Source organism: Manacus vitellinus, unplaced genomic scaffold (genome assembly GCF_001715985.3).
Source record: "Manacus vitellinus isolate BGI_N305 unplaced genomic scaffold, ASM171598v3 scaffold_2_pilon, whole genome shotgun sequence".
In the NCBI taxonomy this organism is placed as follows: Eukaryota; Metazoa; Chordata; class Aves; order Passeriformes; family Pipridae; genus Manacus; species Manacus vitellinus.
Window position 1 is genome coordinate 35,196 of NW_021940208.1, and position 27,868 is coordinate 63,063.

Sequence of the window (27,868 nt, forward strand, 5' to 3'; positions counted from 1 at the left end):
TGCACACGTGGTAGCCCACCACCTGCATACTGCTTGATTCACACACAGAGTGGTTCAGCAATCCAGTTTCCACCCCATCTCCCACTGACACCATCACTTCCAGAGCACCCCTGCAGTGAAAGGGCAGCTAATTCCCAGCACGGATGCAGCTGCACGATAGCAAATCCCACTCAGAAATCACAGTAACAAGGTAGGTACCATCCAGAATTAGACCCTCTGCAGGGTACAGTTCATGGCCATTGACCAGCCAGACCCAGCTGGGCAGCATGTTCCGGGTGTGGGCATACAGGATGTGCTGTGAATCCTTAAATTTCGGAGATCTTTCATTGGAAGGGGGGGGTGAATTGCAAGAGTTTGCAAGAGTGGCGCTAGCCCGATCCCTTTGAAGGCATACCTAGGTTACGGCTTCACCAATAACACCAGCAGCGCTCCACACTATCTAATTAGCTTACATACTTAAAAAAAAGTACCCGTACCTCCCGCTCTCAGACGGCTCACCCATCCTTTGCCCGCATATCCCAACAACGACCAGCAGCGCTCCCGGCCGCCGTACCCGCCTGTTCCCCGCCTCAGTACTCTCCCACCTGGACGTTCGCGGTTCCCCCGCCTCCCCACGCCCCCCAAAGGGCCCGGTCGGGAACCACCTGCGCCCTTCCACGCCGAGCTTCCGCCGCTCGCAGAGGCGCAGAGTCCAGAGGTGGGCCGCGGCGTCCCGGATCGGGGTAAGGGTCCCTCGGCACTGGCCCGGCCCGTCCTGCTGGAAGATGTAGTCGCCGCCTCTCCGGCCCTTGCCCAGCGCTGCTCCGGACTGCGGCTCGAGCCGCCGCCACCGCCGCATTCCCCGTCCCGCCGGATCTAGAACGCGGAGGGAAAGAAAGCGTGCAGAAGGGGGGCGGATCGGTTGTCCAGAAGGAGTGAGGGAAGTGGCTCTGGGACAAGTGGTGCAGAGGGTATCTGGGCTCAGGATGCAGGAGGGATGCTCAGGGGAAGGGATGCTGGAGGGATAGTCGGGGAAAGAGGTGCAGGAGGGATGCTTGGGGTGAGGGATGCAGGAGGGATACTCGGGGTGAATGGTGTAGAAAGGGTGCTCAGGGGAAGGGGTGTAGGAGGGGTAGTCAGGAAAAGGGGTGCTGGAGGGATGCTCAGGATGAGAGGTATGTGAAGGGTGAGGGATGCTCGGGGTGAGGGATTCAGTAGTGATACTCAGGGTGAAGGGTATAGGAAGGGTGCTCAGGGGAAGGAATGCAGAAGGAATGCTTGGAATGAGAGGTGCAGGAGGGATGCTTGAAGTGAGAGATGCAGACGGGCTGCTCAGGGGAAGGGGTGCAGTAAGGGTACTTGGGGAAAAGAGGTGCAGGAGGCATGCTTGGGCGTCGGGATGCTCAGGAGTTGAGATGCTTGGGTGTTGGGATGCTGGAGGGATGCTTGGAGGAAAGAGTTGAGGATGGATGCTTAGAGGCAGGAATGCTTGGGTAGTCAGGATGCAGGAGCTTGTTCAAGGGATACAGGAAGATGCTGTGATTAAAGGGTGCTTGGGGGTCAGAATGGAGTTCTTTGGAACTAGAATGCTCTGAGGGAGGGATACTCAGAGGAAGGGGAGCAGTAGAGATGCTTGGGAGGGATACTCGGAGTGATGCTTGGGGTTTGGGATGTAGAACAGAGCTTGGAGGGAGGTATGCCGGAGAGATGGTTGGAATAAGAGCTGCTCAGAAGGTCGAGGTGCAGGAAGGATGCTCAAGAGAGGGATGCTTGTAGGGAGGGATTCAGGAGAGAGGCCCAGGTTTCAGGATTCCCAGACAGATGCTCAGAGAGAGGGATGCTCTGTGATCAGGATGCAGAAGGGAATGGTGGAGGAGGGATGCTCGAGGATTTGGCTTTTTAGGACTCAGGCTGCTCTGTTGGAGGGAGAAGTAGAGGAGCAACACTGGGAAGTGGGTGTGTGTGCATTCCTCTGGTGCCTGCAGGGCTTTGCAAACCTGTTTACAAGGCAGCATCTTGTTATAAGAAACTGGCCAAGATGGGTTCAGGTTTTCTCCAGACAAGCTGACCTGGAGAGAGACACGCAGGGGTGTTCCCATCCCATAGGGAGCCAAAAGACTCTAAAAGTGGTCAAATTCAGATTAGTTGAGATTCAACCCTGTTTCAGGTTAAATCTACCCTGGCTTAGACTTTGCAGGTGTTACTGAAGGATAAAAGCAGATGTTGGAATATTTGCCACTGCTTTGAGGTTTTCAAAATGCTTTGGGAACTCAACTATACCCTGCTGTATCTGGTGGCAGAGAAATTTCAACTGCATGCTGAAAAGAGGCTGAAAGAATGTAGCTGAGCTTTCCCCTGGGGAGGAGGCTCAAAATGCCTTGGGCATCCTTGTGATGGAGTCTGCAAAGTTTGCCATGGTCTCACTTTGCATTCCTGGTTTCTGAACTTGGCTGATGCAAAGCCAAAGATGTTGGGGGCTGGAGGGAAACTGAGGTCTTAAGTGGGCATCATATCCCAGTTTTTCTGAAGGCACCACCAAAAAAGTGGAGATCTCTGTATCTGCAAGCAGTAAGGCAGTGTCTGATGAACCCCAACCAGCGTCAGCAGTATCCACTCTCAGTCCAGTATGCTTTGGTGAACAGGACATGGTTTTTCCTTGGGTTGTATCCAGGGTTTTAATATCTATATAGAGACAAAAGCAAACAGAAACCTGAAGAAAGAAGAGTGCTATTAATGCTATAAATACCTTCAAGAAAACAAGCAGCTTTCCAGAGTAGATACATATAGAGTCTCCAGGGATGATGATAGAAAGGACGTTGGCCTGAAGGTCAGTGCAGGATCTGGGCACTCTTAGTATAAAGCCCTATGGAAGTAGGGTAGCACAGCCCGGGCTGAGAGCTCTGACCAAGGAGAAGAGCAGAAATCATTCGTGGGTAAAAAAGGAAGATACTTTCATCTGGGGAGTGTGTGGAAGAGAAACTGGGAAGAACTTATCTAGTGTGGACAGGACAAAGCTTTTGAGCTTCCAGTGCCAAATATATTCAGAGAATTAAAAAGCAAGTGGGGTGGGTTATTTTTATCTGGGGTTGTTGCTGGGCTTAGCCATAGAGCCAGCAGTTTGTCACTGCTAGGCTGGTGGTTAGAGCAAGCCCTGCCTCACGTGCCTTTCTCTGCTGCTGGTTTTGAAGACAATGGGAGAGAGCATTTTAATTCCTTGTGTCTTACTTTCTGTATCCATACCAGGATGGCTGATAATACACTAGTGATGGTTTTGAGATGCTTTATTAGAAAAGAATACTAGTTGGTACTAGAGGTGTGTGTATGTGGCTGTTGACTGGAGGGGAGAAATGGAGCTGGAAGGAGGAGTCTGGAGAAAGAGAGGATGAAATGTTAGAGCCTTAGGCTTTATTTGGTATAGCACTGATCACTTTGACATCCAGCCAAAGACTTTTTTTAATTTGATGACTGAGTGCCTAACAGCAAAAAACACAGAGCAAGAGAAGAGTGGGGGGTCTGTCTGCATCAAAGGGATCAAAGAAGAAGCACTGGAGGAATAAGAGAGCAGGGTAGAGTGGGTAAGATAGATGGGTTGAGACAGGGCAGCCTGCCCAGCACTGTTGTCACTTGGAGATGGCTGATAGAATTGTATGATGTGGCAAAACATCTTTATAATGTTTCAGAGGAAAAAAGAACAATGAAATATGTAGTACTGCAGAAGAAAGGAAAAGGGTCCACAGTGGTCTGTGGATCTAGAGCATCAACAAATTTCAATGAAGGGAGGGACTACTATATAGTAAATTTAGGCTGATTGCAAATAGATATCTCCTGGTTAATTACTCTTTTGAGACTCCTTAGGAAAGTGTGTGGCCACAGGAGAGAAACTCGTTGTTCCCAAGGTGGAGCTCCTGATGTACCACAAAGCCATGCAAAATGCCAACAGTCCACTCTCTGGAGAGAACAGAAGGCTGCTGTGCAGGGTGGAAGGTTCTGCAGAGCATGGGGACAACCTCCTGCTCCAAATCTGCTATCGCCTGTGGCGAAGGGGAATCTCTGTTGGTGCTGTACTAAAGGGTGGTTCAGATTCCGAGGACAGGAAAGCATGAAGAGCCTCGTCAGCCAAAAATAATTAACTCCAGTGAGTAGGAGACACACAACACAAGTGCAATCTGTCACTGGAAAGCAGTTTGGGACAGGAAGCAAAGAATATATGATCTCCTTGAAAAGAGAAGGTGAATTTAGAAGGGCAGATTATAATTACATGCAAAAAATTCAGCTAGGCTTCTGTGCTTACAATTTTTCCCTGTTATGACTGCAGATGGGTAGAATCTCATTCTCTTTCTAAAAGGGTATTTAACGGGATTTCTCTGCAGTTATTAGTTCTGAATTTCTGCCTATATCTCATTAAAATTAACCCGGTGCTCTGCTCTGCCACAGCACTTTATTGGGTGTGACTCAGATAGCAGCTGAGAGCAAAGAACAGTGCAGCATCAGCATTAATATATTTTAAGATCTGAAGAAGTTTGGCTGCTGGCTCTGCCACAACTTTGAGCAAATGGTTTGATCTAGATAATTTTTGAGGTTCCTTCCAACCCAAACCATTCTATGAGTCTCTGGTCTGGATGTGCCTCAATATTTCACATTACTAGAACAGGATGAGTATCTGTGAGATGTGGTAATGATGTGCAGGCTGTGGTTTACCCTTCTTGGCTCGATGAACAGGCATGTACTTTGAACCAAAAAAATCCTCTTTGCCTGTGAATTCATTGGACATTTGTTCCCTGCAAAAAAATCATGAGGACATAATTACTTTGATGTTCCTGGAAAACAGACCTAGAGGGGTGACAACAGGAGTGGTCCTTGTAAGAAGTTGTATGCCAAGTCATGGCAAATTTTGTACAAATTTTAGAGAACACAGTATTTTTTGTGAGGTATTTTGTGCTCTAGCAAAGCAGTGTGTGAGCTCCCTTTCATCCTGTAGCAGCTCAGCATGCTGCAGGATTGAGCCCTAATTGCCTGGCTGCCTGGAGGATGCTGCAGGAATAGCAGTAATGTCTTGGCTGACATAAAAGAAACCATTTCAGCAGGAGTTGAGGACAATAAAAGGTGAGTCTCATTTCTGTCCTTCCAGACCTCCAGGGAATTCAGGGAAGTAGATCTTCTTCTTCTTCTTTGTAAGTAAGAGGCAAATCACTTTACATATCAATCTATGTTCAGGTGGTGAGAATTTTTTTCCTCCTTTAGTGATATTTGTCAATCTCTACCATTGTAGGAAATGTGCTGAATTTATTACTAAGATTTCCTAAAGGTAAGGTGCATCTCAAATTTATGTTTTTGGAGCTTTGTAAGATCTGGTGTGTGGCAACTGATACTGCATTCTGCAAAAAATACCAAGGAACCTTTACTGGAAAACTGCTGCTGGCAGGGATAAGGGAGTGAATTGATTTAGAAGTAACTGGATAGATTTCAATTGAAATGAATCCTAATTAAAGAAAAAACAGGCAGAAGAGAGCTATAAGAACACTCTGAACAGTACAGATTACGACGACTAAACCCAAGCAAAGCCCAAGGTGATTTTTCATCCTGAGGTTGGGTTTTGGTTTCTTTTGCAGTTTACTCACTCTGGAAAATGAAGCTAAGCTAGTCAGTGCTGTTCTTTGCTTAAATTCCTTTTCCCTCTCTGGTTTCTAGAGTGTAGTTGGGTGTCTGTCCCTGCAAGGACCCAACCTGTGGTCAGCAACACCTATTGCAAATGTTGCTGAAATACTTCATTAAATTTGTGGGTCTAGGTGGAATTTAAGTTTGAAGCCAGGGTTGATCTCTTTTACGGCACCCTTTATATTTTGAGGGGGCATTGGAGGAAAGCATTGTGGGCCCTAGTGTGTATTTGTGGGTGCAGTGTGTGGTACCTAATACCATGAACACTTACTGATCTGCCAGGTGGAACAGAGTGTCTTCAGGACAGTTTTATAGGTCTGAGCAATTGCCTGACAAGGATGAGGTACGAATACATCCCTATTCCAAAATACATCTAGCACATCTTCAAAAAATCAAGAAACATTATCTGAGAACCTAATTTAGTCATCACCCCTTTGGTTCTTGGGATAATCACATATAGTACATCCTCTTGGAAGCTGTGTCGGCACACATGAAGAAGGAGGTGTCTGGTAAAGACCATTGTTCATTTACCAAGGGTAAATCATTCTTGACCTATGTAATGGCCTCCAAGGATGGATGGGTAGATCTGTGGGTGATGAGAAGGTAGTGGATGTTGTCTTCTTTGATGTCAGTAAGGCTTTTGAGATGATCCCTCACAGCATCCTTCTATCAAAGACACAAGAGAAACCACAATCTAGATGTGCAGACTGCTAATTGGGTAGGAAACAGGCTGGAACTATCCTAGGACCTTTCCTTTTTAATATTTTTATCAACAATGTGGAGGAGGAGATGAAATTCACTTTGTCAAATTAGTGAGTGACACCAGACTTGGGAAATAGTCAATATGCTTGAAAACAGGGCTGCCAAACATGAGGGCCCGGACAGGCTGTGGCTGACATGAACCTCATGGAATTCAACAAGGACAAATGCAGTGTTTTGGGATGGACTCACCTGGGATGGATTAACCCCTTGAACAGTTGAAGGCTGGGGACTGACTGATAGCAGCCACCGAGTGACCACAAAGAGATTATTCAGGAGATGGATCCGTGCTTTTTACAGGAGTGCAAATTAGGAGAACGCAAAAAAAAATAGACATAAATTGAAACAAGAGTTTCCAACTGGAAATAGAAAAAAACTTCCTACTATGAGCTAATTAGTGCTGGGGCAGGTTGACCAGGCTGGTTGTGTCATCTCCATATGGGGATATTTTCACAAACTTAATGGATAAGCCCTGGGCAGCTTGGGTTGATTTCAGCTTTGTGCAGGGATTGGGCTAGAGACCTCCCAGGAGTATTTTCCTCCTGATTCTGTGACTTTGCCTGTGTTGTTCCTACCAGTCATTCACTGAGGGAGCAGAACAGTTTTGCCATCTCATGGGATTTTTTCTTTTTCCCTGTAAAGCTTACATTGTGTACTTTCTGTTTTATGTGAGCTACATAACAGATGAGAACCTCAATGTGGCTCTTTGGTTTAATAATTAACGCTCTGACCTTCTACTTCATCCTTGTGTGCTCTAGGAACTTCATTCTCTTGGCAAGCAGGAATGAGCCATCCTCCCACCTCTTCTGTGAGTTTTTAATGCTGATGAGGGAGAAGAAGTGCAGAAAGGTTGTTCTACTTCAGGAGCACTCATTATAGAAGCCTGAATATTTAGTCTCTTTTTTTCAGTGTTAAACAGAGGAGAATGAGGGACCAGATCTCCAAGGCAGCATTAGGCTGCCTGACAGGGAACTGTCCTTCCCTCTCCTGCGGTTCCCTGGGTTATTTATGACACACTTCCAATTTCTACAACAAATGAGACAGTGATCTTACAGACAACACTCCAAATCACTTAACTTCTTCACTATAAACCCTGATTCACTCTCCATGCAGGTCCCGAGGGGAAAAAAAGAAGTTAATATTAGATACCTAAACTCATATATCTCTGAAAGCATCTGGAGCTGTGCTTGGCTTGAATTAGCATCTTAATTCCTAGCCTTTGACATGTGAATGATCTTTTAGTGTAAAATGCTCTTTTAGTGTAGTTTTAAGACTATAATATTTATTATTACATATTACAAAGCAACTTGAATGTTGCTTTAATGTCATTCTAAGATTGTAATATATGCCCTGGCTACCATCCTCCATCCTGTCTTTGTCTGGCCCACACCCAGGGAGCAGCTTGATCTACCCTAATATACAAAAGAAACATGGGCTTGTTTGTCCTGCTTTGCTGACATGAGAGTGGTTAGAGAGGTACAGGTGGGGCTGTAGTACCCAAAGCCCAACTTTGTACCCAAAGCCCTTCAGCAGTGAGGAGAACATATACCCTTCACCACAGGTGGTTCTCCCTGAGAAGGACTCTTCAAGGTCCTAATGTCAATATGAGACATTATGATGTTTCCTGATGAGGAAGGTGCTCCTTTGGGACTTGTTTGTCTGTTGGCTATGGAGGGAGTTTGTTTCAGCCTTGTCCTCACTGCACTGTGTTAGACGAGCCCTAGTTGCACTCTATGCAGCAGTGCCGGGGTAACCCATCCTCATGTCCCTTTCTGTGATCAGCCTGAGGAGGCTGCAAATTTATCTTAAAATTCAGATGGAATTAGACTCTTTTCATTGAAAATTTGGGTGAAGTTTGGCAAAGCTAAAGTAGCCAAAGTTGTAGTCATTCAAGGGACAGTGGTGGGCAGCCATCACCCCTAAGAGGGGTAGGAAGACCACCCAACACATACCAGTGAACTGTGGTGATTGATGGGTCTAGGTCTAAAAGAACTGTAGCCATTTTTTAACCTTCTTGCCTGGGTAGTGTTTCCAAATTGCTGCACCAGGCTCAGCATGGATTGCTCCAGGGAAGTGACCACATAACAGAGAGAGACAACCAGTGAGCACTGTAGATCCTCCTGTCTCCTCCTCATCCCTTATCCATCTGCCAGATATCCAGGGTGTCAGGGCTTAGGCTGGAAAGCTGCGGAGAGGAGGTGAGGGGGGTGCCAGCTTGACTGCAGGTTTGTGCCAGTCTCTGTATGGCCAAGGTGACCGCTGAGCAACAATGGGGACAAATGCTCCTGATTTCAAACTATCTGCAAGCCTCACCTGCTCTCCAGGTGGACTTTTAGCCTTTGCTGTCACTGAGGTACTTTCTGTTTGAGGTGAAAAGACATTAACTGTGGGATTTTGTCTTCTTATCTTGTCCTCGTTTGCTACTGGTTTAATGCAGGCTGATTCCTCAGGAGTCCTGCTTATGTCTTCTATCCTGGGAAAATAATGTGATGGAGAGTATTAGCTCTGCCATAGTTTGTTGTAGGGAGGGCAGCAGTGATGCTGGGTGGGGAAAAATAAATCCAGCACATGAGCAAAGGACTGTATGAGTCAGCAGACAGGACAGAAAGGCAAAAGTAGTTCCTGAAGAGCCATTGCAATGTAGGCTGCTGTCATTGCTGAATTGGGAGGTGGCTATATATCTCTCTCTCTCTCAATAATGGGACTTTTTTACCCTGTGAGATTGTGGGGGAAGCAGTAATGGGAAGAGGTGATGTTTAGTCAGGTGGGAAGGGTTCCCAGCCAAGTAGCTGTGAGTCAGAGCTTGATGTTTGTGTCTGGTATGGGTTTTACTTCTCCACTCGCAAGTAGCTGTCTACCAGGAGAGAAGATACTCTCTGGCTCAGATACAGGCTTACTCCAGGAATGGTATGGTCCTTGGATGGTATCTGCTGAGGTCCCTTCTGGATGTCATCTGTAAAACTTAGGGTACATGTCACCTGCACGTGTATTCTTCATTAATATAACCCTGACCACTTGAAAACCTTCAAATTTTTTCTGAGTGCTAACAAAGGATCTTTCAACTAACCTTGCTAGGAATTGCTGTGTATTGTCCTCATTTCACAGATTAGGAAGCTGAGGAACAGAAAGGTGATGATTATTATTCTGGTCACAAAAATGAGTGTGGATTGTTTCAGGCTATAGGCAGGAAGGGACTTTCTCCAAATGTTATTTGTGGAGTTTGTTGCACTGGCAGGACCTACTGTGGGTGAGCCTTTATATAGCCCCTGTAATACATTTTAAGAAATCCTGACTGTCTAATTTTATCATTCTGTAATGGTTTGGGTTTTGGTTTTTTGTTTTGTTTTGTTGTTGTTGTTGGTTTTGGTTTTTTTGGTTTTTTTGGGGGTGGGGTTGTGCAGTAGTGGATGCAACACCTGGTTATAAATGTTTTTCTGAGCTTTTCGAGGGAATTCCTTGGTTGTTTTTTTTTTAGGCACTCTCTCCTCTAACGCTTTGTTGCTGGTGAATTTGGGCCATGACGAATGTGAAACTTTGCCTGACTCTGCAGTTTCTCTTGCTTTGGTCCCACATACAAATGCGGCAGATCTCTGGGGAGCAGCCAAGACTGCACCGCTTGGAGCGGCTGGCAGCACAGTGTAAATGTCAAACATACACCCTTGCCATCACACAGAGAGGCTGCAATCCCACCTCTGCTTCCCAGGGCTTTTCTCTCCTTCCCTGAATGTGAAGACAATAATTGGGAGCTTTTCTGCCTCTTGAGAACACGTGAGCCAGCAGAGAACATTATAAGACTTTGGCTCCCTTAATTCCCCACTCATGCCCTCTATGGGTCTGTAGTTGGTTGTTTGGACAAAAATTCTCAAATGTTATGATTAGTTTGAAGAAGTTCTGCATTTTTGTGTATTCATGCAGTTTAGGGGCTTTAATCTCTGTCAAACGTGACCAGGGGGGAAACTTTTCTGAATGCCACCAGGAAAAGGGCTCAAGAATTATCTCTAGAGTGGTCCCAGACTGCTCTCAAGCTCTGTTTCTTTGACCTTTCTTGCCATCCTGGGCTTGAAAGCTCAGCAGACCCTCCTCGAACTAACCTGCTGCTCTGTTCCTCTCTTTTAGGAGCAGGGAGCAGAGATGGATAAGATACTGGAAGCTGTGGTGATGTCCTCATACCCCAACAATGTGAAGCAAGGGCTAGTGAGGCGTGTCATTGAGGCATCAAAACAGCCCATGGACAGTGAGCAATGCTGGTCCATGCTGGAGCTGTCCACCAAGCTTTATCTCACCGGGGACACCAAATATAAAAGAGAGATTGGGAAGGAGGTTTTGGAGGTTTACGGCCACTATCACCCGGAGGAATTTGAGGAGTTCTTCAATGTCCGCTTCCTGCTGAGTCTCCTGCAGGAAGGCTATGGACCTCTGGGGAAGAGAAGCCATTATGTACTTGATTATATCCAGTTAGGATTGCAGTTTGTCCTGGAAAGCCCGTCAGCAAACAGCATCTTCAGCTTATTGAGGATTGAGGTGCTCCGGAAAATCTGTGAGAAGCCCAGCCCCAAGCAGTGTGCAAAGATCAGCAAACTCTTAACCCAGCATCCTCAATGCATTCCCACAGGAAAACACCAGCTCTTGTTCTGTCAGCAGCTGATCAGATGCATTGGGCATTTCCAGTGTGTCTCCGAGGAGGAAGAGCAGATTATGGAATTTTTGGAGCAGGTGAACAAAGTGAGTGGTCTGCTACAGAGGATCTGGAGGACTCAGACCTCAACCATCCTGCCCTCTTTGAAGGAACTGTTCACTATCATTTCTTCAACAGGTAATTTAAAAATAGTAATAAAAAAGGCTGGGAATGTAAATGTTGTCTCTGATGAAGTCAAATTCAATTAGTTTGACATCTCACAGTGTTCTCATCCACTACAGAAATGCAGCCACGGAGAAGTATAATAAACAAGCATCTCAAAAAGTTACCCAGGACTTTGAGCTAGGAAAATAATATCCCCTGAACACACACAGAGTCTGCACATAGGAGCTGTTAATGGTATTGAAACATTTGCAGCATGAGTTTGTGTATTCAGCACTTCCCAGCATCAGTTGGGTTTAAGGGAAAGCACCTTATCTACAGCTGGTTAGAATGGAACTTTAAAGCATCTAGAAAAGTCACTCTCTTATGACTGACTTGGTGGTACCCAATGGCCTGCTCCCTACCAGAGACTAGGGTTAAAGCTAAGGAGTTATTTCTCACTTATCTAGAGGTATGAAGCTCTACTGTCTGTTTGGAGGGTGGTTGCATAGTAAGGTGAGACAGAAGATATTTATTCAGTTTCCGGGGTCTTTAGGTTATTGTAGAGGGTTTCACAAGGTTTTTGGAGGTACCAGTGCCATGAAAGGCTGTGGATCTCCTGCTCCAGCTATTCCTAAACCCACAGGAGATTACTTTTTCAGTGCCCTCTGTATGAAAATCTCATCCTTTGGAAGGTGCTCCAGACTGGCAAATTTGCAGTTGCATCCCTTTGCAATTATTTGCAATACTTAGTAGAAATAGAGCATGCAGAGGAAATTTGGTACCTAGGGTTGGCCCAAGGATGTTCTTGTGCCTGTGATCTCTTTCTCTCTTTGGGCTGTGTATAGCTTCATGTAACAGCCCAACTGCTCAGACCCAACTTCATTATGTGCTGCACTGGGATTTGGGGAATTGTCCTCCTAGCACACTCCAGCTGTAGGTTCTGCTCCGTAATGTGTGGATGTGGCCCTTGGGGACATGGTTTAGTGTTGGACTTTGCAAGTGCTGGGTTAGTGTTTGGACTCTATCTTAGAGGGCTTTTACAACCTAAACAATTCTGTGATTCTATTTACATGGGCAGAAGTGATTTGATTTTTAGAGATGAGAAATGACCTCATGTGCTTGATTTTCCTGGCAACTAACATCTTCATTGCTGGCGCTCATCCATGTCTTACAGAGGAGCAGGAAGTGCCATCCAATGCCTTGGCCAGCGTGGTTCAGTTTGTCCCTCTGGAGCTCATGGATGGCGTCATAAGAAACCTAACCAATGATGACAGCATCACTGATGTGCAAATGATGATGGCCATCAGCAGGTAGGAGAGGCTGCATTAGTGAATGTCATTCTCAGTTTGGAGAATGCAAAGCTGCACTCAGTTTCTCTGTGTGGTTTTATCTCCAGCAGTTTGGCCGGTGCTGTCTGGTGAGGAGTGTGTGGGAAAAAAGGAAACTTCTGTATCACTCCTTCCAGTCCTGAGGTCCTAAAGAACTAGAATAAGGACTGGTGGTTGTTGTTATTATTATTATGACAAAGGCTATTACTATATTTGTTTGGTTTAATTTGGTTTCTTTTCTTAGAAATAAATAGTAGTATGGGATACCCAACATAAGATATCTTGAAGAGTTTGTTTGTTTTTTTTCAGAAGCTGTTGAGGTCTTTTTCTTCCCAAAAGTCTCCTTTACAGAATTTCATGTTGATCTCCATCTTCCTTCCAAAGGACATCATCCAAAATAAATTAGTCACAGCTAAAAATCTTGGGGAGGGTCTTACCTTGACCTTTGTCAGATGAATGTGGTGCTGCTGGACATATAGAGTCAACAACATGATGAAGAGTAGTGGGTGAAAGACTACCTGACATGCTAGACCTGGTCTTTGCAGCACCAGTGCCCTCTTTGAGATCACCAGATCTTCTTTGCACACTTATGCTTATGTCCAAATCCTGCTGCTCCCCTGTGCTCCAGTGCCTTGCTCCACATTTGCTTAGGAGTATCTTCAGTGATCTTAAGGGTTCTTTTCCAACCTAAATTATTCCATGATTCTATCTTTAACCCATGCTTTCCTTAGAGGTCTTCATTTAAGGAGATGATATTTACACACTGTGAACACATGGGAGCTGCTGTGACTTGATCTTACTGGAAACATAATTTTTCCTCTTTTTATTACAGGGTTTGTGTGTCCCTCCCAGTAAGGTTACATGACAGAAACACATTATTATGTGTTATAATACACATAATGTTATGGAAACTTTATGTATGCAGAAAGGGATTACTTCTCTTTGGCTTGCTGGGGAAGGCCATGGGTTTCCTAGAGTACAGAGCAACCCAAGACGAAAGATTAGGTTATCATTTCAGTTCCTAACCCTCTTCTCCATCTTTTTCTCCTTCTGGACACCTGCTGCTGTGAGCTCCAGGTGATGAATCCTCTAAGAACACCAGTTTCTAAAGATAGAGGTTGCCAAATCAGTTGCATCATTCCTTAAAACATTCTTTGTCATGTGGAAGAACGATTAAATGATGAATCAGAGTTAGCCAAACATTAAGCAGAGCCTGTAAAATGTAATTAAGATCACTTAGGAGAAATGTGGAAGTTTTGGCGTCTTGTTTATGGCAGGTGGGTGCCCCAAAAGGCAGCATGACCATCAGCCTTTCAATGAGTGTGTGCTCCATGCCTAGAAAATCAAAGAAAAATGTACAGGATATTTCAGCTTAGTGAAAAATGAAACAATCTTTCAACTTAGTATTCCTGAAAAAGTGGTCTTGTACAGCAGTGTATTCTTCCAAAGTTTGGGTTTGGGAGTTAGTAGCAGGGGAATAAACTGGACATAGAATGGAGCTTCTGGTCAAGCGTGTAAAGAACAAATAATGGTAAAAAACAGCAAGGCTGGCACCTGCTGGTATAAGTGTACACCACAATCTCTTTTAGAGAGTTTCTTACAGAGTTTGTATCTTTTAAAATAAACTCTATTAATGTGCACCCATGATGTCAGAAGTACTCACTGATTAGTTTTTAAATTTTTTTTTCCTAGGGGTGTATCTGTTTGAAAGAGCCCAGGTCCAGATGCAGAAGGCATCTGCTGTCACACAGCAATGCTACTTCTAGGCACTTGCTACCTCTAGAAATCAGGGTCTGAGCTTTTAAAAGTTTAGCATACCAAATCAGTGGTTCCTTTGGAAAATTAGGGTCATCACGACTAAAATATTTGTGGATCTTACAATGTGGAAAGTGCAATGTGAATTTAAAATGTAATTTCTTCATACTGTAGCAACACAGGCAGTACTGTAACTTAGCCACCAGTGCTGGCAAAAAGCAAACAAGGTTATTTTATGCCTTTTTAAAAGAAAATGGGGTGAAAAGGAACCTTTGGATCTCTGGATCCATCTCTCTGCTTTATAGGCACTGACATTACAGACCCCTTTCATGAATGTTCAGCTACGCTCCTCAAAGCAGGACAGGATTGTGCTCCCACTGCTCTTCTTTCATAGCTGTTCCACCATGGGATTGCTTTAGTGGATTGAACCTCTCTTCTAACAGCCAGCCTTTGTGTATTTCTGGCCATCTTATAGTTCATTTGATCTTATGCCAACAGAAATAGCTGAAATACCTTTTGCCTCCCTGGTGTTTATTCCTTCATTATGTGCAGGCAGAGCAGTCCCTTCCCATCTCTGCTTTCCCATGGTTGTGCTAAACAAGCCAAGTTATTTTAAGCTTTTCTTGCAGGAAATGTTCTTGGACACAAATGGTGTTTGTGCACCATGTTCCAGGTGCAGTTCATCATGACAACCTGACCTGAGGTGTCATTGTTTGGCTAGAGAAAACATCTTTTCTTCTGCACCACAGCATGGTGCTGATCTTTTCCACGGCTGCTGTTACACTGGGAACTCATAGTCACCTGGTATCTGCCTGGTTGTCTTCAAACAGATGAGTTACCGTCATGTATCACCCATTTCTTGTGCCTTGCATGCATTTTGAATCCATATGTTTCCTTCCAGTTCAGCATTTCTGATCCTCAGGGTCTTCCTTGTGATACCTTTATCCTCCTCTTGTGTTGATGATGCCTGACAGCTGTGCATCATCTCAAATTTCCCAAACCTGTTCAGGATATCTGTGCTAAAATAATTAGATCTTCAAGAATGTTGCTTGTAACCCCCTTTCAGACAGTCAGCTGGATATGATCTGCTTCTGTCCTTTGACTAGAAATTCGTATGTCCAGACAAATCTGACTCTGGCACCTGTGGCGAGCCTCTGTGGCACTCTATCTCTTCTTCCCACTCATTGCCTGTTTTCATTATAGGAACCACCTTCCTATTCTCCCCACATAAAGCACCATGGAATAGTTAATAGAGGCATTAAAACTCACCAGAGTTGAATTTTACATGATGGAAATCACCAGCTCCTCTTGTTAGGAGTTCATGAACTTTTCATATTTCACTTTTGTGTCAGCTGTTTCTGTTCTCAGATCTTTTACCTACCTCCACTTTGTCAGCCCGACCAATTCCTTCCTCTTGCTTAAAATGGAGTCAGTGGGTGTGTTTAGTTTCGAAATCACATCTAGAGGCCATATCATATCTTTAATCTCCACCACATTCACTGTATACAGAGATTACATGGCTTTCCTTGTTCTCCTCTGATGCAAATGTCTGTGGAAGCTTCTCTGGCCTTTGCTTTATTATCCAATTTGCCTTGACTTTTGCTATTTCTCAACATCCCAACATATTCTGCTCATTTCTTTACTGTCTAGATGTTAATTTTTCCGGTTCCCTGTAGAATTCATTTATTCCTGCTCTTTGCGTTGTGGTGGTTAGTTATCTGTCTTGCCTTCATATATTTTGCATGAGTTACAGATTGATAAGCAAAAGGAACTGACTGGTAGGATAGCTGGACTGAGGTGGAGCCTGAAGATCTGGGATATCTTCGAATCAAAGGTACTGAAATGGTCAATAAAGTTTGACACTTGGAGATCCCAAGTCTTAATTACTTCCCAGTTGTTTAACATTGAATTTTAACAGAAAAAATGTGTCATCACTTAGTCTGAGGTTATTGTTTTATGAGAGACTTCTGTAAAGTATGTATTTCTTCCAGAAACATGACATGTTGGTTGAGTGGTTATGGATGAAATTTGTTAGCTGCGACATTCAGGAATAACTGGCTACTGTTAGGGTTACCAGGTTGGGGCTTCTTAATGTGTTTTTGGAAATCAGTGTTTCCCACACAGAGAATGAAAAGATCTGAATCTGAGTGTTTTTTTCCTTACCAGTAACAATGCAGAGATCATACCAATATCACATGTTTTCTAATGGTGACAATGCAGAGACCTTGATCAAACCCTCACGTGGGTGGTCTATAGAGCACTATACCAGTGTTCAAAACTTGAACTCAAGCTGACTGAAGTTAGTGGAAAAAAATCCCCATTTTATTCTTTGGACCTGGGTCTGAGCCTCTGATGAACCACAGCATGATGATGGCATTGGGGTGTTTCCAATTCAGGCTCTGTTGTGCTTTGAATAACACATGAAGTGCCTTATGAAGAACCCGTCTTTTACTTGGTCATCCCACTGACTAGACACCAGTTTGGAGAAGATTTGACCCGGAGTGGAGCTTGGGTTTCACAATATGTGTATCAAATTTATTTAAGAGTTTGTATTTCATTTCAGGATGATTGATTGGGTGTCCTGGCCCCTGGGAAAGAACATAGACAAGTGGATCATTGCTCTGCTGAAGGGTTTGGCTTCAGTGAAAAAGTTCAGCATCTTGATTGAAGTCACTCTTTCAAAAATAGAAAAGGTCAGTTGGCTCTTTTAAATGTGATGTCAACTACAGAAATATCAGCTCGTACCTGAAATATCATCTTGCCTTTCAACTGAATTGAGGACGAGATGTGACTTGAGGTGTATAGAGAAGAGTTTGCTGTCCCAGGGGATACAGTGGTTGCAACTAGGAATGATATTCCCCTAAACAACCTGGGGTTCTTCAGGTCTTGGTCTGCAGAGGCAGTGATATCTTAAAGGTTATGAAATAAAGTAGCCAAGGATTTTCAAGCCAACCAATCACTTTCCTTCCCCAACTATAGAGCTCTTGTGAAACTTGACTTTGGGAAGGTAACATGCTCTCCTTTGACTGTACCTGGATCAGTGCTGGCTGGCACAGGCAAAATACGTAATAGTGAGCATATCAACAGTCCACACAGTCACAGGTCAGTTTTAAAGCCTGTGTCCTGGTTTAGTTAATTTATTAGTACAAATAAAGCCTGCACTGCCATTGCCATCACCTGTTTCAACAGTGAGTACTTCCTCTCTCTGAAAACTCTGTGACCAAGTGCCGAAATTGGTTGTCACTGCTTCAAAAACTTTTTCCATGCTGTGGTCCTGCTGTTCCCTCCTTTGAATAATGGGGATAACACCTGGCTGAGCTGCCAGTGGAAGTCACCATAGAAGTTACTATGACTATGTTCTTAGGGACATGGTGGGCTTGGCAATGATGGATTAATGGTTGGGCTCAATGATCTTAGAGGTATTTTCCAACCTAAACGATTCTGTGATTGTATAATTATCAGTACTGGAACACTATCAATAACTGCATTTGTTCTTGTGATGCCCCAAGTGCATTGAGCAGTGGGAGAGAAGCCAAGCACCTCTGGCTTTTCTTTATCTTTCCTTTCGTTGTTAATGCATAGGGAAGGGACACAACCCTTAAAATAACATGATTTTTGGAAACCTTCAAGAAGTGTGATCTGAGAGGGGTAGAAGTTATATAGGTATTTCTTGTAAAGTAGAATAAATATCATTATTTCATCTTTGAAAAAGGTATTTGCTTTTTATCTCTTTGCCTGAAAGGTTAGTGATAAAGTTCCAAATATCTTAATAAAATAGAAGAGGCACATTTTAGAAAATCTAGCATCCTGCTGTGCTTACATGGCCTTGTTCATGAGGAGGTGTGAAAATGCAGTGCTGTTACAGAGGCCTGCACCTTGTTGTGCCAGGCATTGCACAAGCCCAAAAGAGTGAGAATAACCCACATGGTGTTTTTAGGATGCCCTGAGGCAATGCTCTGGACAGGAGGAGATGACTCTAGAGGCCTGATTGCAGGCTGCTTGCTTCAACATCCAACATGGATTAGGAAGAGACCAGCAGCTGTGGTAGATGCCCAGCGCCTTTCTTTCCTGCTGTTCCCTTCTTCTTCACTTTGCAATGCTATTCTGCCTTCTCATTTGCTTTTTTCTCTCCCTGTAGGTCTTCTCCAAGTTGCTGTACCCCATCGTGAGAGAGGGGGCTTTGTCTGTCCTGCAGTACATGCTGCTGAGCTTCCAGCACTCCCACGAGGCATTTCACTTGGTAGGGCTGTGTCTGACACTTGGATGAGGGCATTGCCCTGAGTGTAAAACCATGCTGTGGGGCAGCACGGGTAGGGGGGGACCTAAGGTGCTGAGATATTGGGCCATCTTTCAAAGCATTGTACGGTGTCAGTGCAATAGGACTAGAGGAGTGGATCAGAACACTTCCACTACACAGATTCTCTGCTGTTAAAAGCAAAACCAACTTTTGGCACCATTTAAATCTTCACTTTTCATTTCCACAGTAATATTCTATATTTTGTTTTGCTGTTGGCACGAAGGCACAGCTCTGCTTCCCACTGGTGTTACCTCTGGAATACTGAATTTAAAAAGTGAGGCTGAAGGCAAAAGCATGCTTGCAGTGATTGACTTGATAAAAGTAGTAATGGAAAATTACTTGTATTAATGTTTGAGTTCATACTTTCTTGTTAAAGCCCTTACATTTGGCTTTTTACCTAAAGTTCGCAGAATAAACAGATAAGGCTGGAAAAAAGCAAAACTAGACAATATTTTCATTTTTCATTCCTCAGCTGGAGACACTTTAAATGAGCCTGAATTTCTTGAGAATCTCTTTGGTTTCTAAAAATAGGGTCATTCCAATGTATTGTCTTCGGCTGGGTGTCCAAATTTTGAAACACTTCAGAAGCTGTCAGTTGCTCTTGGCTTGAAGTTTCCACCTGCAGCCCAATGAGTATAAATTTCCTCCTTTATTTAAAAAAAAAAAACAATCAGGGCAGAAACCTCTCTTGCTTCTAATATTTTGTGTTTGCCCTGGCACTTGGGAAGAATTCTTCCCACCACAGCTTGGCAAAATTTTGATGTATAAAATGGTGCTGGGATTGATTTGTTTCCCCAACAAATCTTTCCTGTTGGAACAGAAATAGTTAAAATCCTCAACATTTTGAAGAGAAAGAAAAAGAACAGGAGAGGAAGACCAAGGGAGGAAGAGAGGACCAGGAAATGGTTGGACTGGGATCCTGATACTTTACCAGGGATTATTCTGGGCTAAAAATGACATAAAATATAAATATGAAAAAGGTTGTGTAACTGCCCAGGGTCATTGTAGCACATCTGCAGGGTTGGAAATAGGTTATTATTTTTCTGTGCAGCTGTGGGGTCAGCAGAGGGTGCCCATGAGCAATGGATCGCTTGCATTTGCATCTGCTCGTGCATTTTTACATTTTCTAGATGAAAGCAAAATAACAAACCTGCTGTTTATATGCCTGTTGCCACCCATCCGACCACACCAATTCCAGTTCAGTTTATTCAGTATAAAATAAAATAGAGCACAGCAGACAACACTTCTTTTAGGCTAATTCCATCTATCTTGCAGGTTTGAATCCTTGTACTTGGCAGTCGGCATATAATGCTCCTTTCCACTGTGGATGTGGGATTTAGGAGATACTGAAGCATGGCAACTGCAGTTCAGCAAAACAGCAATACAAACCTGCAGGTGTCATGCAGCATGAAACCCTCTAAGGTTGACTAAAGTCAGTGGAAGAGTTGCTGTTGAGTTCATAGGGTGAAGTATGAAGTCCAGAATGGGACTGAAGTCAACTCCTGTATATTGTCTTTTCTGCCTGTGGGTGAATGTCATTCCACCAATTGTATGTTAAAGCTCTGTGAGTAATTTGGAGTAATTTTTGTAGTGAATTTTCCTTTTTCAGCTACTCCCTCACATCCCCAGGCTGGTGGCCTCTTTGAAGAAGGAGGATTCCAATTCGGCAACCAGCTCCCTGGAGCAGCTGGCTGAGCTCATCCACTGCATGTTCTTCCGCTTCTCAGGATTTCCAGACCTCTATGAACCTGTCCTAGAAGCAGTTAAAGTAAGACATACACTTTTCAGTGATTTTTCTGCTTTCCATATGGAAATGGCATCTTAGTTGGTAGTCTAGTACAGAGGGACTGACCTACTGGTAGGGATGTAATAACCTCAACAACACCTGAAATTGTAGTAGAAGAAAGGGTTTAAAATTCTGAGTTTGAGCCCTGCCTAAGCAGGTTGAGGGAAGATACTTCGCTAATGGTGGGCCTGCAGAAGTCCTGATGTTACCTGTAGATTTTAGTCATAACTTTATTCTGGAATGCCTCCAAAGGACTAATACGGTCAGGTAAACACCTCCTTGCATGGTGGCATGTTCATGTGAAGAGCAGGGAAAATGAGTTTTATGAGAACATCTCTAGCAGAGGAGTTTTGCAGTTGCCCATTACTAATTCTTCACAGGCAAAGATCAGTCCTAGAGTCATAGGATCATAGAATCTCCTGAGTTGGAAGAGATCCACAAGGATCATCAACTTCAACTCCTCACCTTGCAAAGGACAACCTCAAGAATCACATCATATGCCTGAGAGTGTTGTCCAAATGCTTCTTGGCTTGGTGCAGTGACCACTTCCCTGGGAAACCTGGTGCAGTGTCTAACCACCCTGTGGTGGACACTTTTCCTAATTTCCAACTTAAATGTCCCCTGACTGTGCTTCATGCTGTTTCCTTGTGTCCTATCACTAGTCACCAGATAGAAGAAATCAGTGCCTGCCCCTCTGCTTCCCTTTGTGAGGACAGATAATGACTCATAACACAGATCTCTTTTTCCAAGGCTCTTCCTATTCCAAATGAAGACCGGATTAAACACCTCTTGGGACAAAATGGTTGGACCTCCCAGAAGAATGAGCTGGCCTGCTTCTACCCACGCCTGGCATCTAAATCAGAGACAGGAAAGATTGGGTTAATTAACTTGGGAAACACCTGCTACATGAACAGCATCATACAGTCTCTTTTCATGGCTTCGGAGTGAGTTTTTCCTCACTTGCTCCCATACAAGGCTGCTCCAGGGCTTACTTGTCACACCAGCCTTGCATGTCCCACACTGGTTTTCCATCTTACATGTTGCACCTCTGCTTTTCTTTCGCAGCTTTCGGCATTCAGTGTTGAATTTAACTGAGGGCAACTCCCAGCCCCTGATGACAAAGCTCCAGTGGCTCTTTGCATTTTTGGAGCACAGTCAGGTAATTATTTCATGTTCTAGTTATTTGTTTGGACTGTCGGCTGCGGAAAGGCTCGTCTCCAAGTTGCTTCCTGCCGGCTCCAATGTGCTGATAAGGAGCTGTGGATCTTGGTGGGTTTTTATAATGGGACAAATTTTGTTTATATGAAGGAGGCTTATTTTTGGGGGTGGAGGAGGGAAGCTCCTGTCACCCATGAAAGTGAGCTATGTTCACTCCAGGCTGTCTGTCTTCAGCCTGTGGTCTTCTTGGGTTGGGCTGATGTAATAACTAATACTGTTGACAATGAAGTCCCTTTGGTAATAGTTTACATCTGTGGGCAGCTGAAAAGCCTGTAAGTGTAAAGCAGAGGTTTTGTTTCTTGCTATGCGGCAAGGAAAAAGACTGGAGCAGCTCACTTGTCCCATTACTCCACAGCAAAGTGCAACCAATCAATGAAAATTGCCTTAAAAGTTGTTTTGTTAAAGAATAATAATAAAAAACCCCTTAGACTCCAATATTTTGAATCCTCTGTATGTGAGGGAAAGTAAAATAAAAATAACACCCTTAAACTGATTATGAATGTTTCCATGACATTTAATAAGCATGAAATTTAATAGAAGTGACTCCTAGAGATACAGCTAAGTCATATCTAACTCCTCTCTTGAAAATGTATCTTTCTGTCCCTAGAAAGATGAGATTTTGAAAATCCAGTGAATTTTCCTTTGCTGGGTAATGAGTCATCTGGGCTTCTCCATTTTCCAAGCCTTGACTGACAGAGCTGGGTTGTGGCATTGTGGTATTATGTCACTACAGATGACTTAGGGGGGAAATATAGATATCCTGTTAAATTTAATATTTAGTCATAGAAGAGTCTAGTATTTGATAGCAGGTTAGGGCATCTGTGTTCTGTGATGAGCAAGTACAGAAGCATATTTGCTTGTTGTGTAGTTGATGGTTAATAGTTTCCTGCTAATTTCCTTTTAGTTATTTTTCTTCTTTGGGCTGTTCTTAAAGTCATTTTTTTACCAAAGATGGGTCTTTTTCCATGTTAATTAGACAGCTGCTTCCTAATGGCATCAATTACATTATCTGTTAATGCAGATTACCTGCCTGCAGTGATCAGAATGTTCGGTGGAAGTTTAGTGCATTTTTTGCTTTGTTTTTTTTTTTTTCTTTATGAAGGGATTTGGTAAGAGAGATCCTGATCAAATTAAATGGAGCAGCAAATTAAATTCAGACTGAATTAAGCAGAATTATCTGGATCAGGCCAATAAGCCATTTTAAAACTGAAGGATAGACACATGGATATTTTATAGAAGTATATGTAAAATAATGTCTGAAATTCATCCTTACTGTCCTGGCTTGTAGCAAACCAAGATAGTCTTCCTGTGCACTGGGATTAGCCTTTTTGGGAGAAAAAAGGGATCTTATCAAGCACAGAACACTGTGCTCCCAGTGAAACAGCCAGAAAGGCATTCCTCTCCCCTCTCCATCTCCCAGTGTGAACTGAGAACAAAATCCCTAGGATTAATTGCATTTCTTCTGTGTTGCTGGCAGCGACCTGCCATCTCACCTGAGAGCTTCCTCTCTGCCTCCTGGCCACCCTGGTTCACCCCTGGAGCTCAGCAGGACTGCTCAGAGTATCTCAAGTACTTGCTGGACCGGTACGTGACAAGCTCCATGATTTTGGAGCCTGGTGTCTATGGCATCCCTGGACCAAAAGTAATGTTTAATGCTGACCCACATGCACATGAGAGTGGAGGCTTGGGGTGAAAGACAGTGAAACAAATCAGAGGCTCCTTGATAAAACCCTGATTTGGCAGTCCTAGGGGTAAGGTCAGAACTTAGTTCGGCTTGAAAATTTCTGCCTTTGCTCTGAAGGCAGGGGAATTCATAGAATCATAGGATCATTAAGGTTGGAAAAGACCTCATCATCCAACCATTAACCTGACACTGCCAAGCCCACCACTAAACCATGTCCCTAAATGGCACATCTACACATGTTTTGAACACTTCAAATGTTGGATGCAGGAATGGTGATTTCACTACTTCCTTGGGCAGTCTGTTCCAATGCTTGACTACCCTTCCAGTGAAGAAATTTTTTCTGATAGTCTAAAATTGACAGTCTAAAATTGTACCAACTTTAGAGATTTACCTGACAAGCCATTCAGCCTCCTCTGTAAAATGGTGGGGTTTGCCTTTCTCTTACCTAGAAATACCAAATCTCTGGTGTGCCAGTGATCTCTCTGGAAGTGGGGAATCAATGTCACACAGAGCCTTCAGGTTCCCCAATCCTGCTCAACTCCTTCCTGCCTTCCTCCTGCAGCATCACACCTCTGGGTACAGACAGGTTAACTGGGATTAACTGCTTGGAGTGAAGAACAGGAACCCTACTTTAGAAACTACCTCTTGGTGTTGTATTGATGCATAATGCAGCCTTTTTCTCCCCTGCTAAAGGCTGCACGAAGAAGAAAAAACTGGGAAAAGGATCTACCAGAAACTCAAGGAATCCAGCTTGATGTCTCAGGCAGTAGAGCATCATTACTTAAACAAGACATTGATTGAGAAGATGTTTGGGGGTAAAATGATGACAAAGATCCGCTGCTTGAAGTGCCTGAATGTCTCTTCCCGAGAAGAAGCCTTCACAGACCTGTCCCTGGCTTTTCCTCCATCAGACAGGAACATGCATGGTAGCACACCTGTTCTGCCAGTGGAAGAAATTGGCCCACAGTTCATTGAGCCTCCTGTAAATGCAGGCCAGCTTGCAGGGTCTCCGTGGATCCGGAGGAAGGCCCCCATGGTGGGGGATCCTGCAACCCTGCCAATGTTGGTGGAAACATTGGGTTTCCAGGAGCCGGGAAAAGCAGCAAATCCCTTAAGTGGCAATGATGTTAGTGTGGATACAGCCAAAGACCCTTTCTCCACTTTTGGGGAGCAGGCATGTGCTCCCAAGGACTCCAAATCTGTCCCAGATCTAATCAACTATTTTCTTTCACCAGAGAGACTGACAGCAGAGAATAAATACCACTGTGAGAAATGTGCTTCCCTGCAGGACGCAGAGAAGGTGGCAGAGCTGACAGAGGGTCCACACTACCTCATCCTCACACTGCTGCGCTTCTCCTTCGACCCACGGACTATGAAGAGGAAGAAGATCTTGGACAACATCTCCATCCCTGTGGTGCTCAAGCTACCCATCCTTGTTACTCCAGAGGAAACTGAGGAGGTTTGCCGGTGTGGGAAGGATAGTGCTGCCCCAGGAAGTGGCTTCATGTCTTTATTGTATGATCTCTGCAGTGTAGTGGTGCATTCAGGCATCTCCTCTGAGAGCGGCCACTACTACTGCTACTCCAGGGAGTGCACTGACACTGTCCCCCACGAGCAGCCCCGGGATGGGGTGCCAAAACCAGCCTCTGACAAGCAGTTGGACTTGGAAATCCAGTGGTACCTCTTCAATGACACCAGAGTTTCCTTTTCCTCCTTCGAATCAGTCAGCAATGTCACCTCGTTCTTCCCCAAAGACACTGCCTACGTCCTCTTCTACAGGCAGCGGCCAGGCAGGCAGAGCTGCCTGCTGCACGAGGCCCTGACTGAGGCTGGCCGCCTGCATGGAGAACCTTCCCTCCATAAGGACTTGATGGAAGCAATTTCCAAAGATAACATCCTCTACTTGCAGGTAACTCCCGCTGCTGTGCACAACAGGGTGCGATCCTGCAGCTGTCCGGCTCATGGGCCATGTTCCCACCCATCCGAGCAGCAGTGGGATCATGTCCTGTGGTTAAAATCCTGCAGATACCCACCCACTCCCTGAAGCCAAATCCCTTTTCCTTTTTAGCACCCAGATATAAACAGGTTACAGTTTCCTGTTGAAAGTGGGCACTGAGATTGGTACAAGACACCTTGTGCCTGTGCTCAGGGTTGACTTCCTGTTATCTGCCCTTGGGAGTTCAGCCTGAAATTTTCTTCTGAGTTTCTGGAAAAGACAGAACGATGGAATAGTTCGGGTCAGAAGGGACCTTTAAAGGCCATCTAGTCCAAGCCCCTACAGGATGAGCAGGGACATCTTAAACTAGATCAGATTGCTCGAAGCCCTGTCCAGCTTGACCTTGAATGTTTCCAGGGGTGGATCATCTACAACCTCTCTAGGAAATCTGTGCCAGTGCCTCACTACCCTCATTGTAAAAAACTTGTTCCTTACATTCTACCCTTTCCTCTTCTTCCCACCTTCACTCACTGGTAACCAGCTGTTCCTTCCTACCACCTCTGACATTCACCTGAGCCATTGCAAGCCAGGTCGGTTTTTTTTCTCCTTCTTATCATAGAATCACAGTATGGTTTAGGTTAGAAGGGACTTAAAGGCCATCTAGCTCCCCTGGGCAGGGGCACTTTCCACTAGACCAAGTTGCTCAAAGCCCCATCCAGCCTGACTTTGAACACTTCCAGGGATGGGGTATCCACAGCTGCCCTGGGCAAACAGATGAGCTGGGAATACAAACTAGAACAGATTTCATTCAGCTGGTGGAGTTCAACGCTTTCCAAACAGTAGTATCCCATATGACAATAACAGCATGTGGGAGAATTTGAGCGGTCCCTCCTCTCCCAGAGGTGATACGGAAGGGCTGGTTTTTGATCGCTGGAGCGATGCAATGCTTTGCTGCATCCTTCTCACTGAACTTTAGAGATGAGCATGTGGCCTTCACACCCCAGTTTAATTTGGAGGAGGCTCCCAAGGGTAAGCAAACAGGCTCCTGGCTCCTCAGGGATGGTGGGAGCATCCTCCCACCTGGGTCCTTCAGTTGCTGATATCCTTGTGGCTTTTTCCCCCTTCTTTCTCCCAGGAACAGGAAAAAGAAGCGAGGAACAGAGCCGCCTACATTTCTGCCTTGCCAAAATCCCCGCTGTGGTGGAGAGACTTGGACAAGGACAAGGATGACGACAGCTCATCAGGGGGCTGCAGCCCAGCAGCGGGTGGGGGCGGATCCGGCTCCTTTCATGGACTCGTCTTCTAGCCAATGGGCTAAACCAGGTAGGCAGTGTCCGTGGAGCCAACCTAAAGCCAGAGGCTTCTCTTCCTCACCCTGGTGACAGGGAGCATCTCAGAAGAGGATTTGAGAAACATTTCAATGAAAAAGGACTCAGGGGCTGATTTGGAGGCATCTGGAGGGTCTTGCTGCTTCCTATGCACTTGGTCTTCATGCCTTAACGTACCTAAGGTAACGCGATGAGCAGCTGCCCACAGCTCGAAAAAGTGCCCTTTTGCTTCAGCGTAGCCATGCCTTGCTTGCTGTGAGCCATGCCACTAGCCTGGGGAGGGGACAGGGACAGGCTTGGGGAGGAAGACAGACCCAGAGGGGCCGCAGGGATGGAGATGTCCCATGCACATCCCATTTGCAGACCTTCCCATGGCGCTGAGTTTGTTTTGGGGGGACCTCTGCTCAGTTGTTTTATTTCTTTTTAATGTGGTTTTGAGAACCCACCTTGACACACCTTTAAAGGTAGAGAAGGGCTGAAAAGTCTGAAAACTGCCAAGCATCTAGTGTAGCAATGCTGATCTGTGAGGCAGTGAGCTTGCAAGCCTGCTTGGTCACAGCGAGTGATGGCAGGCTGACCAGAGGGGCTTTATGCTGCATTGCAAGGCATCCAAAAGAGACTGAAGGGCACAAACTCCTCCAGCCAAGAGAGACTGATCTGAACCAGTTGGGGGTTCTGGGCTCCAGTGAAGACCTGCTGTGTTACTAGTGACCTCTGGATACTGTTAGTGTGCACATCAGGCCCAGACACACAGCTGTTTTTCCAGATGTGTCTTTAGGACTCAGTTAGCCTCTTTCTGCTGCTGTCATTTGATGGCTTTCTGGGCTGTATCTGCCCTTTAAAATTTGTGCTTTTCTTTGGGATACCCTGCACTGAGCAGCAAATGACAGAGCTCCCCTAAACTCACTAGCTATTTTTTAAAAAAAAATGCTGATTTGCAAGGAGAGGAGCCCAACTAGATATATTATATCAACCCAATATAAATACATACTATGTAAACCAATGTATTATATAAATCAGTAATGGGACAGGGGCTGATTCTGGTGACAGGTGGCCAGCTCAAGCCCCAGGCAGCACATCTACAGGACCACAGCTCCCTCCCGTCTCCCTCCCCAGCTGTTGTCCCCAACCTGCTCCTCCCTCACGCCATTAGTAGAGATATCTCCAACTCAAGTGGCAGAGACTTGTGCCTTAGGTCTTAAGTGCAGGACCTAATCCTGACCGTGGGGTATTGGGTTGGGAATATTGTTTTGCTGTAGAGGAAAAGGCAAAGCATAGAAATTGCTATGGATAATGTGAGCAGAAAGTCTGCTAGAGAGGACACTTGGGATCAAATCTGTGATGTATACTATCATATTCTTTT

General features: G+C 44.8%; 1 protein-coding gene across 1 annotated transcript; it reads left to right on the top strand.

The window, feature by feature from the left end:
* Positions 1-92: 92 nt before the first annotated feature.
* Positions 93-27,868, top strand: USP35 (ubiquitin specific peptidase 35). The gene is made up of 11 exons (XM_008933425.3): positions 93-190; positions 10,510-11,206; positions 12,348-12,483; positions 16,820-16,949; positions 18,395-18,496; positions 20,163-20,321; positions 21,090-21,283; positions 21,405-21,498; positions 23,035-23,141; positions 23,935-25,150; positions 26,313-27,868. The coding sequence occupies exons 2-11, from the start codon at positions 10,525-10,527 to the stop codon at positions 26,481-26,483; spliced, it is 2,991 nt and encodes a 996-aa protein (XP_008931673.3). The 5' UTR covers positions 93-190; positions 10,510-10,524; the 3' UTR covers positions 26,484-27,868.